The sequence below is a fragment of the Odontesthes bonariensis genome, chromosome 14, assembly GCF_027942865.1.
Source record: "Odontesthes bonariensis isolate fOdoBon6 chromosome 14, fOdoBon6.hap1, whole genome shotgun sequence".
Lineage (NCBI taxonomy): Eukaryota > Metazoa > Chordata > Actinopteri > Atheriniformes > Atherinopsidae > Odontesthes > Odontesthes bonariensis.
Window position 1 is genome coordinate 10,730,788 of NC_134519.1, and position 14,309 is coordinate 10,745,096.

Consider the following 14,309-nt stretch of genomic DNA (forward strand, 5'->3'; position numbering starts at 1 on the left):
GTTTAACTGATGAACTCACTGATACACAAGATGATGGATTATATCTAACAATGTAGCACGAGTTAAGGCACTGAATCATTGATGAGTTTAAGGCTTATAAATCAACAGGATCAGAGTAGCGTGAGAAAAAAGGGAGTAGGTGGAAAAGTAAAGCAGCAAATAAAGGTCGCAACAAGTAATCAAAGGGCTGAATACACAAAGTGAGCCTCTTTTTTAAATTCTGGTTTAACATGTTCTCAGATCCACTGACTGCTGGTGCGAGTGATACAAACAGTGCTAATATAATGTGAAGACATCTGGTATTAACCTGGTATCTACTGCGGATTATCAGAGTAAAGTGTCGTCTTTGGAGACACTTTTCTATTTTGTTTGCAGACTGAGAGCAGCAGGATTTTTCTGGAAAGTCGGGATGAGGCGCAAACAACATGTGTGAATACAAATGAGGAGTTACTTAACAGCCAGTAACCACAACAGTGGCCACTCTGTGCTGCTTTCACAGCGTCCACAATGAACTAGAGGTCACTGATATATTTGCACACACAGATGAAACGTCCGTGCCCACGGCCCACCTCCACAGGCAGGAATGCATGCTCGCTTATGCGTGTCACTGGCAGGAAACACATGCTGCTCTTTTGTGTGAGGACGATTGCATCATCACCAAAAAGCAACACCACCACGTGAAGATTGTGTGTGGTCTGTGCTGCCTTCATGTCTTGTTGGAAAATGGTCTTTCGAAGGGACTGCTTGCTGTATAGGGTAAAAAAGCAGTGAAGAATGATTTTATGGCCTTGTGATTTTATGTAGCTGTAAAGCACTTTGAATTGCCTTGTGTACGAATTGTGCTCTATAAATAAAATTGCCTTGCCTAAAATATTTAAAAGCATGCTGCCATGTTTGAAGAATAAATTAAAATACCTTATTTTTCCTGAGTTGCTAACAAAATAATTTTTAATAGGCGTCACTTATTAGGAAGTTAAAGTTTGGACATTTTAGCTTACATTCGAGACACACTAACGTTAATTATGCTTACCTTTTTATAGGTTTAATACATTTTTATAAGTCGAACAAAAATGCCTGCACGCAAACTTTTATCCTGTTTGTTTATTTGTGGTTGGTTAAAGTTTGAATAGAGTCTTAAAGTGATCACCATGTGGCTAACTTGCTAAAAACAGCCTCGTCGTGTTTATTTTTGTCATAATTTCATCCTAACAAAGGCTGTCCCCTGATATCTCGTGCTGGCAGAAGTTCCTGCACGCAACATCCGTTGCTGGGACTACCGCACCCCGCCTGCGTTTCGACCAATCGGAGTTTTTGTTGGATGTGACGTATGGGAGACGTCAGAAGCGTAGTGAGGGGTGGATTCTAAAACCCCAAAAACCGGTCCCTCTATCACAGAAACCCGGACAACGCCGGTAGACTCAATAAAACACGAAACAACCTGCTGACTCCATCATCACATTTCATCATGCTCTCTATGACTGACTTCGTCGCTGGGTGAGTAACCGAACTTAAGGCTCTTACTGCGATTATAACTATTTAAACTAACTACCTAAACGCCGATTTACCTCGTTAAATGTATCCATCTTTAGCCTGTGTTGACACCTGGTGTTAAAAGCGACACCAGTTTTCCGTCGCTTGTGTTGTATAACACTGATTCAAAGCCGGCAGAGTCTAATCTAATGGCGGAGTCAGTTACATTTGGATTCTTTTATCGTAAACAAAATTGCCGGTGTTGTGCCGAGAAGTGCATGCCTGCCGAAAAATGCATACCCAATTCGCGGGAGCGCGCGTAAACAGTTTCAGGCGTGTGGATTATCACATTTTTCCAATAAAGTTACAGTGACGATATTGAGCTGACAATGGTTTATCTTTTTTCTTCATGTAGATGAATAATACATGTACAGTACACTTATGATAATCCCACAATTGTACAGTTTAGAGCATCTCTTTCACCTATTATTATATTATTGTACAAATATTCCAAAGTAATGGCCGTGATTAACACTTTTGCAGTAAGCCAGAAAGCCGGTTGGAGACATTTTCTATGAGTATCAATCTTTACTCAGTGTAGCCCAGATAAAATAATCCAAAAATGAACCTAGAACTATGAAATTTGACTATTTTAATTTAATTTTAGAGACAATTTTGGATGCATTTCTCGGCAGGCATGCACTTTTCGGCATTACACCTGAGAAGCGCGCGGTTGCCGCTTCAGGATGCCACGCTCCAGATGAAGCGGCTCAAAACCTTCCCGGTCCAGACAGAGAGATGGATACCGGGGACATAGTAGTCTAATTTCCCTCCTAACAAGGCTTTACCGCGCCGAGACAACCCGGTTTGACTTTATGGAGCGGAAAAAAACCCGACGTTACGTCAGTCAAAACCCTTTGAGCCATTGCTGGTACAGGAAGGCGATGCGTACCTCTGACTTCCGCAGTGCCGCTTGGCCGCATGTGGTACTAACGAGGAGCGCGTGAATGTGGAACAGCTGGCAGACGAGCGAGTGTGCGCGTGCGAGGGTCCGCATGCGCGAGGGTTTCGTCACCACAGAAACGCGCGGGGATGCTGACCGAGCGCACGTAGCTCTGCAATAATAGAGGAGCAGGGCCGTTTCTAGCTTTGTGGGGACCCCTAGTTTGTCAAACTACAATGAAGAGGTTCCTAACACTTTAGATGGTACACTAAGATCTATTAGGCTACATTTTATGAGCAAAACAGGCTAAAATTAAACATCTTAAGGTGAACCACTCAGGCAAGTTAAACTAATAAAAAACTAGAATACAAAGAAAACAGCAATCAATAAATAGAACAGATTTTGAGTGTTTTTAAAAAATATTAAACATTGTAATGTACAGCGTCCCTTTAAATATTGTACCCAATTACAAAGTTGTCACTTTTAAGAAGTTTCTGCATTAATTTACACATTGTACAAGTTAAAGTAATAAAACTAAGAATAATGATCCACTGTCACAATATTCTAAAATCATCAACATGATGCCTAATATATGTATATCACTTGAAAAACAAACAGTAGAACACTTCTAATGAGAGGCCTATAAATAACACAACTAACTTAGTCAATTAATCCTAAGTAATGCTAAAATAATGTCAAATATCTGAGAGACAACTTCCACTGAACAATGACAGAGCAGGACATCAAGATCCCTCCCTGCTAAAATCTGAATAAACGGGTCTGGAGTCAGACAACAATAAGAATTACATCAACTATTGTTTTTTTTACCTTTCTGCTCTCCAATGTTGAGTTCAGAGGGAAAATATTGACTTTATTTTTTCTTTTTCTTTTTACTATTTCTGCTTCCAGCAGGTAGACTTATAGGAAAAATAAAGGCTTTAAAAGGTGAAAAATATTGAGGATATTGCCAAAAATTCAGTATTTTGACCAGTTGTTCCAAAATAATAAAGTTATTATTACCACAAGTATTACCACACTTTAAGTCTGCTAAGGATCAGACTGACTGCAAGTACACTCAGGAATGCAAACATTGAACATTACTTTGCACTTTACTTTTTCCACTGGGGCTGTCGTAAACTGAACTGGTGTCAAAACTATTTATTGGCTTCCGGGACGTTGGCTAAAATGCGGAGGAAGCTGCTGGGTGAATAGTGAATAGCAGGTATTACAGGTATTTGTTTTAGGGCTTTAAAACTCCTGAATTATATTAATATGTTTGTTAATGTGTGCATACAGCTCAGCTAATATTTACTACAGGTGTTAACTGTGCATTAGAGGGATATATATCCAGTGAAGTGTGTAGGTGGGACAGATTACAGCCAAAGGCAAAGGGACCGTCATTGTTGGTGTGAGACTTCACTTTTTACAAGTACTGACCTCATTGTGGTGTGTTTAATTAGGGCTGCAGCTATCGAACATTTTGGTAATCGAATATTCCATCGATTGATCGGATAAAACATACTTTTGCTTAATTAAAGCCCAATTATAAATATACAATGGAAAACAAGACAGATCACTTCATAATAACAACCAATTTGGTTCCTTTTTAAGAAAAACTGACATTTATTTATTATCCCACATATTATGCAAAGTAGTAAACCGTTTCAGTCAAAATTTCCAATAAAGATAAATCAAATTACTTCAAACTTAACATTTCCTGAGACACAAAATTAGATCAAAATAAATAAAACTGTTTCCCACTTTTCTTTTCTAAGTATCAAAAATAAAGCATTGAAGTCGTGCTGTTATGGTACGCCAGCTCCATCTTACAATGTACACACACCACAATGTTGTCCTTAATTTTCCATTTAAAATGATCCCACACCATCGACATCTTCTGTCTCTTCCTTTTGTTACTTTCGCTTTGCTCATTTTCGCTGTTTTCGGTGTCTGCGTTTACCATTCTGTACATCAACACTGTCCACACGTTACCAAAAGCCCGCTTCCGTCTTCTTCCGCTTTGCAGGGAAAGCATCATAGACATAATATGTGTTTATTATGTATACGTATAGTATATACCCTTTAAATTGAATTAAACAAGGCTTCGAGGCAGAGGAAATTCCTCGATCATTTTTTGTTATCGAGTTACTGGAGGAATCGTTGCAGCCCCAGTTTAAAGCTCAGATTTAGTCACTGTTTCCACAATAAAACCAGTCAGCTGTTACGTTTAAACACACAACAAATGTGTGCCTGTGCGTGCGTGCGTCTCTGTTTATGTAAATGGGCCAAAGGGCAGGAAAGACATTCATTTCACCACATTGTCTGGACAGGATGCCCTGCCTTACAGACTCCAGCTCATTATTTTCAGTTATTTCCTGTGACTGGCTGCAGCATGACCGTGCGTATACATGCTGCCAAACAGGAAGAACCAATCGTATCTCGCGCTTTTCGGACGTGTTGATAATCTTAGTTTTTCTCCCTCTCTCAGTGTCAGCTATGACGAGTGCAAGGCCACATCGGATTGGCTGCTGTCAAACACACAGGTGCGACCGACCGTGGGGATCGTGTGCGGTTCGGGCATGGGGGGGCTGGCCGAGATGCTGAAGGACCCGCAGGTCATCAAGTACGCCGACATCCCCAACTTCCCCCGCAGCACAGGTGAGCACAGCCGGTCAAAAAAGCAGCTGTTAATGTCTGCGTGCACGAATAAAATGCACTGAGTGTCTAACTGTGTGTGTGTGTGTGTGTGTGTGTGTGTTGCAGTGCATGGTCACGCTGGTCAGCTGGTGTTTGGAACACTAAAAGGAAAGCCGTGTGTTTGCATGCAGGGCAGGTTCCACCTGTACGAAGGCTATCCCATCCAAAAGGTGAGTGTAGTGGCCATTTGTCCATAAAAAACAAATTAAACTTAAACCAAACAAAATCAAGACCACTGATGCACCATGGGGGATGTGGTTTAACGCAGGCAAAAGAAGATGAATGTCCAAAAATTAATTCTTGCGTTTTCTGATTATTTATTTCCAAACAATAAAACAAACAAAAGAACAAAGAAAACCTGCTGCTCACTCCTTTTTCCCTGGTAAAAAAAACATTGGCCCACCCCGGTGCATGCTGGTACTCCAGGTGCCCAGTGTGACCCAATTAGCAAAATATTCTAAACAAATAACTAACAAGGAATATCAGCAAAAAAATCTAATCTAAATAAAGCACTGAAATTAATCAAATTAAGTTACTCATAATTAGCAAATTAAATTTACAACTAGAACCAAAAAACAAAAACTAACTTTACAAATAGCTCCTACAGTGAGGAAATACTGAGGTTGGTGCGGCGGGAACACTTCTAACCGCATGACTACACTCTGCAACAGTGAGCCGGTTATTAACTACTTTTGGGAGAACTGGAATGAAAAGAGAAAACTAAAGTCTTTGTGGTGCGTGTCGTGAAGGCTTAACATGAGCCTGAGAAACATGTTCAGATGTTACAAACCAAACACTGGCGATCATCACCTGATGGGATCGCACAACATCAGGAGCGAGCGGCGAGAGTCTGTCTGAGAACTGCTGAACCTTTGCACGACATGTTTTATCAAAGAAGACTTTAACCGAGCAATAAGACCATAAACTCATTGGCAAAGAGCTTAATAGATCAATGAATCAAGAAGAAGTCGGTTCATGTTGTCATTAACTTCTAATAAAACGGGACTTCTGTTTTGGCTTAATCCTTTAAAGTCTTGGCGGCTGCTCCCCTCTTTTCAGTTCCATCTATAATATTAATAGTTGTGAAAATAAGACTTTATATGGGGAGACACAGCCAAACCCATTAAAGCTTAATGCATGACCATGCAGTTGGGGGAGCGCACAGGCCTTTTTTCAGTATCGATAAATCCAACCACAAACATCTGTAAAGTCTCACTTCTGCATCCTGCACAGGTTTGATGGTGTTGACTAAATCTGTCCAACGATAGGAAAACAGAAAAAAAGCAACATCCAAGTTAGAGACTCGGATTTTTGTGTGTTGCAGTACAACACGCAGGGAAATGTAATGTACCCTGACCTAAACGTACCTGCACTTCAGACTGACTGTGCCCAGGTAAAAAAGTTAAAGGTTTGAGAGTCAGTGCTAAGATACGATGTGAATGTTAGATTAAGAATGAACCACATATAGTTACACATCAGATAATTCAGCTATGTAGACACTGTATTAAATGAGATTATTCAAAGGATTACGTCTTGAAACAGTTGTCTCCTCTGGGAACACCTCCTAACATCCGAACTTGTCCTTCTGTACACTGAAGCGTGAATATTGTTTGCTCACTCGTAAGTCGCTTTGGATAAACGCGTCTGCCTGAACGTAAACGTGTCTCCAGGATCATGTTTGGTTTGATTGAACCCGCCCAAACCCACACAGACACAGACACACCTATATGGTGAAACACCACCAGCTACCAGGAATCCCTGATATTACAACAGACAGAGGCGTCACACTGCAGGGGGGGTGAATGGCATCGTGTTTGTGTCGCTGAAAGTGTGGAAGTATTAGGATTGTGCATAACAAAACTTTCCCAAGGACGGCTAACACTGACGATCCAACAGATAAAAAACAGAAAGTCTTTCCCACGAAAGAGTCAGCTGAGAACTGTGTAGGCACACACAGCTGCGGAGTGTTTCCAGTGTTTAATTCTCAGATTTCTAAGCATTCGAGAGGATTTATCAGCAACAAGCTGATGATCGGCAGTTCTTTCCTCTGCTGCGTTTGTTTGACTTGCTGGAAACATGTTGATTTAGTTCCCCATCCACATGCAGCTTCTGTTCAGGCCTCAGACATGTATTAATTGTAATAAAAAAAAAGCCTAAAATGGCTGCAGTCAGGGACATTTCTGACTGTGTGCTCTGTTGCCTTATCACATGACGCATTAAGTGAGCTCGGCGTGCTGTTCGTGAGATGATTTGAAGATTTAGAAAAATAACCTACAGGCATATTTAAAAGGGATGACACGTTTAGCAGCCCCTGAGTGTGTTTAATATTCACCTGTGCATTCCAGATCACGTTACCCATGCGCGTCTTCAAGCTGATGGGCGTGGAGACGATGTTCCTGACCAACGCGGCGGGGGGCCTCAACCAGGACTACAAAGTGGGGGACGTCATGATCATTAAGGACCACATCAACATGCCTGGATTTGGTGGAATCAACCCGCTGGCTGGACCCAACGATGACAGGTAGGTGGAGGAGGGACCAACGCAGAAAGGATGTGGTTCATCAAGTGACTGTCTTAATGTTCAGCCGGGGGAAGAGCGTTAGTGTGGTTTCAGTGTCGCTTTGTGCAGGAATCTGGGCAAGAAAAAGAAGCTTTCATTAAGATGTTTTCCTTGAATCTCAGTCAGTCACAACACCTCTAAAATCATTCACACGTCCTGAGTAAATGCCTCAGGCCGGTGCTCCACGGTAACACTGCAGCTCGCTGTGCAGCACAGTGAGAGTGGAGAGCAGCCCAGGACCACATTCCCACTGAGACGTGAACAAATCTCAGAAGTTCGATGTATTGCTTAAATGTTACCCGAGTCATTCGGGGGACATTCCAGCATTGAGCAATGAGTATGAAGATTTTCACCACCATGTTCCTGTTGATTTCAGGTTCGGCGTCCGTTTCCCCTGCATGTCTGACGCCTACGACCGCGACCTGCGGCAGCTGGCGCACGACGTCGGCGCCGAGCTGGGCTACGGTGACTTCCTGCGGGAAGGGGTGTACTGCGTCCTCGGAGGTCCGTCCTTCGAAACGATCGCGGAGTGCCGCATGCTGCACAGCTTAGGAGCCGATGCTGTTGGTGAGTTCACTGTAACACACATACTGCACGACTTTAGACACTCATTAACCTCCGGAGGCCTCACTCTAACCTTAAACACCAACACTTTCCCACTCGGACCCCCTTTTCTCTTTATAGACATATGACCTCACAACTACAACACTGGTTCTTCTATACTTGTGAGATCCTTCAGAGATGTGATGTTCCATGAAGTGTAATCGTATGAATGCATTTTGAATCGACGAGTCTCTGAGTTTGGGGAAACTAGCCATCGTGACTGCACGGGTTCGATCAGGCTCTCCTGTCTTTTAAAGATCCGTGTGAAGAGAGAAATGTTCTCAGTGTTCGTGTGCACGTTCATGTCGTGACACACGCAGAATAACAGAGCACACACGCTCTGAGGCGATCGTGCTGACTAACATGTGGAAGGAAGTGAGTCACAGGACCAGAAATGAATAAAAAAAACTCTTTCAAACAACCTTCATTGTTTGCATACTTCAGCTTTCAAAATAGATCACCGGTAACTTACTCTGCTGCCGGCCATGAATTCACAACACCTGCATGAGGAAGTTCTGAGTTGTAAGAAAATGATTGTACACTAATAATAACATGTGGACAGAATCTAAGAATTCCAACATAGAATAGAATAGAAAAATACTTTATTCATCCCCCAATGTGGGTAAAATCAAAAGTTAGCGAGTTAGCGTTTCACATAATCGCCGGGGGCAGAAAAGGTTTGTACCTCCTCCTCCTGTTGTGCCTCTTCGCTCCAGCTCTGCATCCACGGTATCCGCAGCTTTTTTAGCCGGAATTGGATGTTTGATTCCGCGTCCAATCCTTGAAAATGCCAACAGTTCTTCTCTTGTGTGCACTGCTCTAGTAGCAAAACCTAAAAATAAAACAAAATGTAAATAAAAAGCAGATCGGTAAAAAAAAAAAAATCACTAAAAATGTTTAGATAAAAACTAAAAATTACATTTAATCATATAAACGACGAACAAAAATTGAGAGCTACACAGACTTGCTGTACCTTCCTATTAAAATATTTGTAAAAAGCAAATTATATACCACCAAATCCCAGCGTGCCCCTTATTCTTTATTATACCGTCAAAATATGACTAACAAAGTGTAACAGAATATGTCTTAAAGTGGGCTAAAGGGAAAGGCTGGGGGGGGGCTTTTGTCCACATGCAGAGGCAGTTTATTGGGGAGACTTCTTCATCTTTATAGGCTGAACATGTGTTGTATTCAAAAGATAAAAGGAAGCACCTAAACATTACTTATTTAGACTATTGAACCACCTCCTGTGAGGGCTGCCACTTTAACATTTCTGGGTCATTTCATTGAGGACTTTTCCAGAACAAAATATCCGTTTAACTTCTATTTGGGAATTAGAGGAAGATTTGGAAATGTTGGGCAGCCGGAAGAGAATGGAGAACACCCAGAGCTGCCAAAAAAATCAAAGGAACTACAAACGCAATCTGATGTTGGTTTAACACCCCCAGAAATATTAAAAGGGATATAGATCCGAGCAATAAGGCTTCACTTACATTTGATGTGTCTTCACCGCAGGGATGAGTACAGTACACGAGGTGATCGTGGCTCGCCATGCGGGGATGCGCTGCTTCGCCCTGTCTCTGATCTCCAACCGGTCGGTGATGGACTACGACAGCCAGGAGAAGGCCAACCACGAAGAAGTCCTGGAGACGGGCCGGCTGAGGGCCAAGCAGCTGGAGAGGCTGGTGTCCACCATGGTGACTCGGCTGGACAACGACAACAACAACTCCTTCTGAACGCCGCGACCTCAGGTCAGCCGTCCTGCTTCAGCGGTGCGACGCAGCAGGAGGATTTTCTCCTGTCGCAGCACTGAAATAAAGTGGTGGAATTGTAGTTTTCCAGGCCGCTGTTCTGACTCCATGAAGTAGTGTCATAGCAAAAAATAAAACGATTTCCACTGACTGTTACTTAATGTCTTATCTTAGGACCCTTAAACCTGATCTTACTTTTAAACACTCCTCTTTCAGCTATGTTTACATGTTTTTTTTACTTGTGAAGATATTTTAATGCAACAGTCCTGCTGTGCTACTCTGCGTTGTATCAAGCTGATGGAAGTCTTAGCTTCACTGTCACCGTATTTATTGTTTCGGTTCTTTCACATTCCCTCATAACAATACAAAACTGTGACGTTCATGTTTTTGAATGAAACGGACCAGCTCTTTGTCTTCATGAAATGGCGACAAACGTGAGGTGTAAAATATTCTAAAAATATTTATATGAAATGTATTTAAGTAGCGTTTTTCTTTGTTTTGAGAATTGTTAAAGAAGGGAAGATATCCTGCACTTGATAGTTACCAAAGTCTGACCAAACCCACTCATCTCTGATATAAGAGGCTGTGATGTTGAGCAGTCCCAGCTTTTAGAGGTACTTTCATACAAACTGTGGATCTAATTTTACAATAAACTACACAACCTGGATTCAAAGCGTTTCTGTGTCAATCTTTTTCCGGCAGTCCCAATCCACCTTCAGGTCTTTTACTAATACAAACAAAGTCTTCACATTAAAGCTCTGACCTCCTCAGATTCAGACTTCAAGTCCTTTTTATCACATTTTTATGTCTGCGTGAGTGTGTTATGTCTAATTTTTTTTCTATTAATTACTTGAAACTGCCCAGAGGTCAATAAAGTGACTTCAGCCTATTGTGTTATGATAAAGAATCCAAATATTAAAGCCACGTGGGAATTCTTTGGTAAGTAGCTGCTTTGACAGTTTAATTCAGTTTATTTATGTAGCGCTAAGTCACAACATCTCAGGGTTGGGTCAGATTTGAATGTTTCCCTGAAACCTTTTAGCTGATTAAAGGGTTCAAAAGTATCTAATTAGAAAATCCAAACAACAAATCATTTGATTTTTTGAAAATTTGAAACAAACAGTGTTACCCTTACTCACTCACAGCTATAAAGTAATAGAACAAATGTTAGCTTGAGAGCTAACATTGTTAGCTATGTTAGCTTGATGCAAATCCAGCTCAGATGTGTTGAACTCACCAGATAGCTGCAGACCAAGAGGTTAAATGATAGTTATACACCATTTCTAAGTAACTTGACCCTTTATTTGTCCTGCTTCATCATTCAGTATAGCTCATTCAGTGACTTTACTGTATCCTGTTAAAAATTCTTGGAAGTAAACCTGCCTGAGCCATTTCTACCACTCTGGGTATGTAATGCTCCCTACTTTTTCATATTTTAATAACTTACTATGAAGCGATATCTCAACCATGGGCGTCGCACCCGTGGGGGATGGGGGTGTTTCGACACCCCCACTTTTCTAGCAAGATGATTTCACCTTTTTGAATTTTCAATGACCAAATAAAGTTTTAACAAATCATAAAATGTGTTTTAAAGACTCTGTACCCTCTTTAGAATAATTCTATCCAGATTTGAGCAGTGTAACTATTGTAGTTTCCATACAGGACCTAGCTTAGGGCGATCAGAATGCAAAAAATGCAGTGAAATGGCCCTTTATGCCCATCCATTTAATTTGCGAATCGATTGCCAACTTCAGCGTCGTGTCTATGGGCTTGATGTGGCGCTCATGTGCCCCCCCGGAACACCCCCACATTTAAAATCACTGCTCCACCCCTGATCTCAACCATCTTTAATAAAAACATATTACTTTCTATTCTTGCCCTAAGGAAATGAAAAAAATGCATTTTTCCACTTGCAAAATACTGTCTTCATGGCTTGAATATAGGAGATTTCTTTCACATATCTATTCAGTATGCTGCTTTGAGTCACAGGTTTGTTTGTTAACCTTTGAGGTGGGAGTTTGTACTAAATGTGGCCCTTCTATAACATTAATGTTTGCAAATTGTTTCTTATTTCTCAATAATAACAAGTATCAGAGGTCTGTCCCTTTAAAGGTGGGTCTATTACCATTTATGCAAAACCTGCTAATTCTGTGTAAGCTCCTTAGAGATAAAATGCCAACATACGTACACAACATTGATAGAAATGTGCCCACAGTTGATTCTCAGAGAAAAAAAAAGGGATTATCAGACTGGTTTATCTTTTACTTCATGTTTACCCTCCTCTTCTCTTACAAAGAACTTCTCTCATGCTCTCGTGGATACTCCAGTCTCCAACTTTCTTACTCAAAATATATCCTCCGCCACTTGTCCCCTTCCTCCTCCACAAAGGAAAAAGAAAACATTTTCCATGACGCTCAGGCTCTCATGTCTTTTCCCATACAAGGTCATGAGAGTTTTACTTGCCTGGACCAAACAGAGGCCGTCCAGGTGGCTTCAAACTGCATTTCAAGGCCACAACTCTGCTCGCTGGTGGGACACTGACATGCTGTCACTATGTTTACTGGTTGTGAATGTTCGATTTATGGCAGAACACACACATAAATACATAAATGTTGATTCCTGGTGTGTAAATAATTATTACCTGGAGATGGAGAGTGTTGTGTGCTTAATGATTGCTTGATAAAGTTGTTTCACTCCTGCTTTTGTTTTCACACATCGTGGTCAAGGGAACTACGCTATCTGACTTGTTTTTAGCGTTGAGTCTCCTAACGCCACAACTAAAATTAGGTCCTGAATTTAAAAAATGTGGGGGGAAAAAAACAAGAAAAGCAAAGCTGGATGGGAGAGAGCTCAGAAACTAAAACCCCTTCCTGGTGAATGGGGAAAAAATTGATATAATTAGTGGAACAGGTACATTTGAAGTTTAAACTTGTAGAGGGTGATTAAAGATAGATTGTTAGTAGTGTAAATTTTAGAAAAACGCCAACCCACGTAGGTTAGCTTCTCTGGGGAAAGTCATTATCTTGTTCCACCACCTTACCATATACAACAAAGTTATGCAAACAAAACATCCGTCAGTCATTTAAAGTTACATTCAGGAGAGATAACATCTTCTAAAAAGGAAGTATTGCTGATGCCAAGCACAAGGATAGTCTTCCAGAGAAGTGTTCGTTCTTTAAAACATGCAAAATACTCACGACACCAAACTAACAAAAAACATTCACTAGCACAGACAAGTAAAATAAATTGAAAATTATAGCCTGAGCTGAAAAAAATATCAAAATAAAACAAAGACTTTTCAGTAGGAAATGCATTGATCAACATTTTTAATGTATACAGCCTCATTATTCAACATAACAGGCCTAGCTTAGCACACAAGTTAGCATGCTAATATTAGCTAGTTAGCATAAAACAAAGTTCATCTGAGGGTGAGGGGAAATGTCACCAGTTGCAGCTCTTTGGAGATGAATTCAACTTTGTAAATAACTAATTGATTTCATGAAGGTGTGAGACTAAAAATAAGTAATTATTCTGATGGGAAACGAGTGTTTCTTCTTTAAATTTAATTAGAATTCATCCAGCAGTCGTTGACACTTTTCACTCAAAAAGCACAAACATGGTGTTGGGAGTCCAAGTGTAATTGTTCATATTTTAGTCTGGATAAAATGACCAGCTCAATATAATAAAAAACTACAGAAACCAGTAGAGGCTAGAGAAACAAGAATGTATTTTAAAGGGTTTCTGAACAAAGTTGTGCTGTGTATTGAAAGCTGCTGTGCTGGGGGCTATTTATAACAGTCTTAACAGTCAGGTGGTGACTGGTATGTCCTGTAATAAAGAGGAATCTCGAAGAATGAATTTCTTTTTTGTTTCAGCCAGCAGCAGTGGAGTTCATGGCCCTTTTCTGTGCTGTAATGATTTAAAAGATGAGTCCCACCGCCATCTGGTGTCCTTTCCGCTCAACTACATGCTTGAATCTGTCATTTTAGCAGCTGATGAACTGAAAACACTCTTCACAAGACTTAGAATGTCAGTTCAAATACTTAGGGAATTTCTCTCTTTTTTATGCTTCACATCCAGAAAGTTGTTGAAAAAAAGCATCAATAAGGATAACTTTCATCATGATGAAGTTGAAACTGGGTATTTTCTCTAGAATCAAGTTGTGTTTTCTTCTTTTGAGGCCAAAAAGAAACTTGCGACTGCCACATTTATATCAGTACTGGATTTTGATGATGTCATATATACAATTGATTTTTCACATTGCCAACACAACCTGGATAGTGTA

General features: G+C 40.8%; 1 protein-coding gene across 1 annotated transcript; it reads left to right on the forward strand.

Moving 5' to 3' along the window:
- Positions 1 to 1,369: 1,369 nt before the first annotated feature.
- Positions 1,370 to 10,697, forward strand: pnp5b (purine nucleoside phosphorylase 5b). Its single transcript, XM_075482810.1, has 6 exons — positions 1,370 to 1,494; positions 4,902 to 5,071; positions 5,177 to 5,280; positions 7,456 to 7,631; positions 8,047 to 8,237; positions 9,789 to 10,697. The coding sequence occupies exons 1-6, from the start codon at positions 1,466 to 1,468 to the stop codon at positions 10,007 to 10,009; spliced, it is 891 nt and encodes a 296-aa protein (XP_075338925.1). The 5' UTR covers positions 1,370 to 1,465; the 3' UTR covers positions 10,010 to 10,697.
- Positions 10,698 to 14,309: the final 3,612 nt, after the last annotated feature.

Bases quoted from the DNA above. Each gene is read 5' to 3' on its own strand.
- pnp5b (XM_075482810.1), top strand. From the start codon at position 1,466: ATGCTCTCTATGACTGACTTCGTCGCTGG. The intron at 1,495-4,901 runs GTGAGTAACCGA...TCCCTCTCTCAG, and splicing joins ATGACTGACTTCGTCGCTGG to TGTCAGCTATGACGAGTGCA. The intron at 7,632-8,046 runs GTAGGTGGAGGA...TGTTGATTTCAG, and splicing joins GCTGGACCCAACGATGACAG to GTTCGGCGTCCGTTTCCCCT.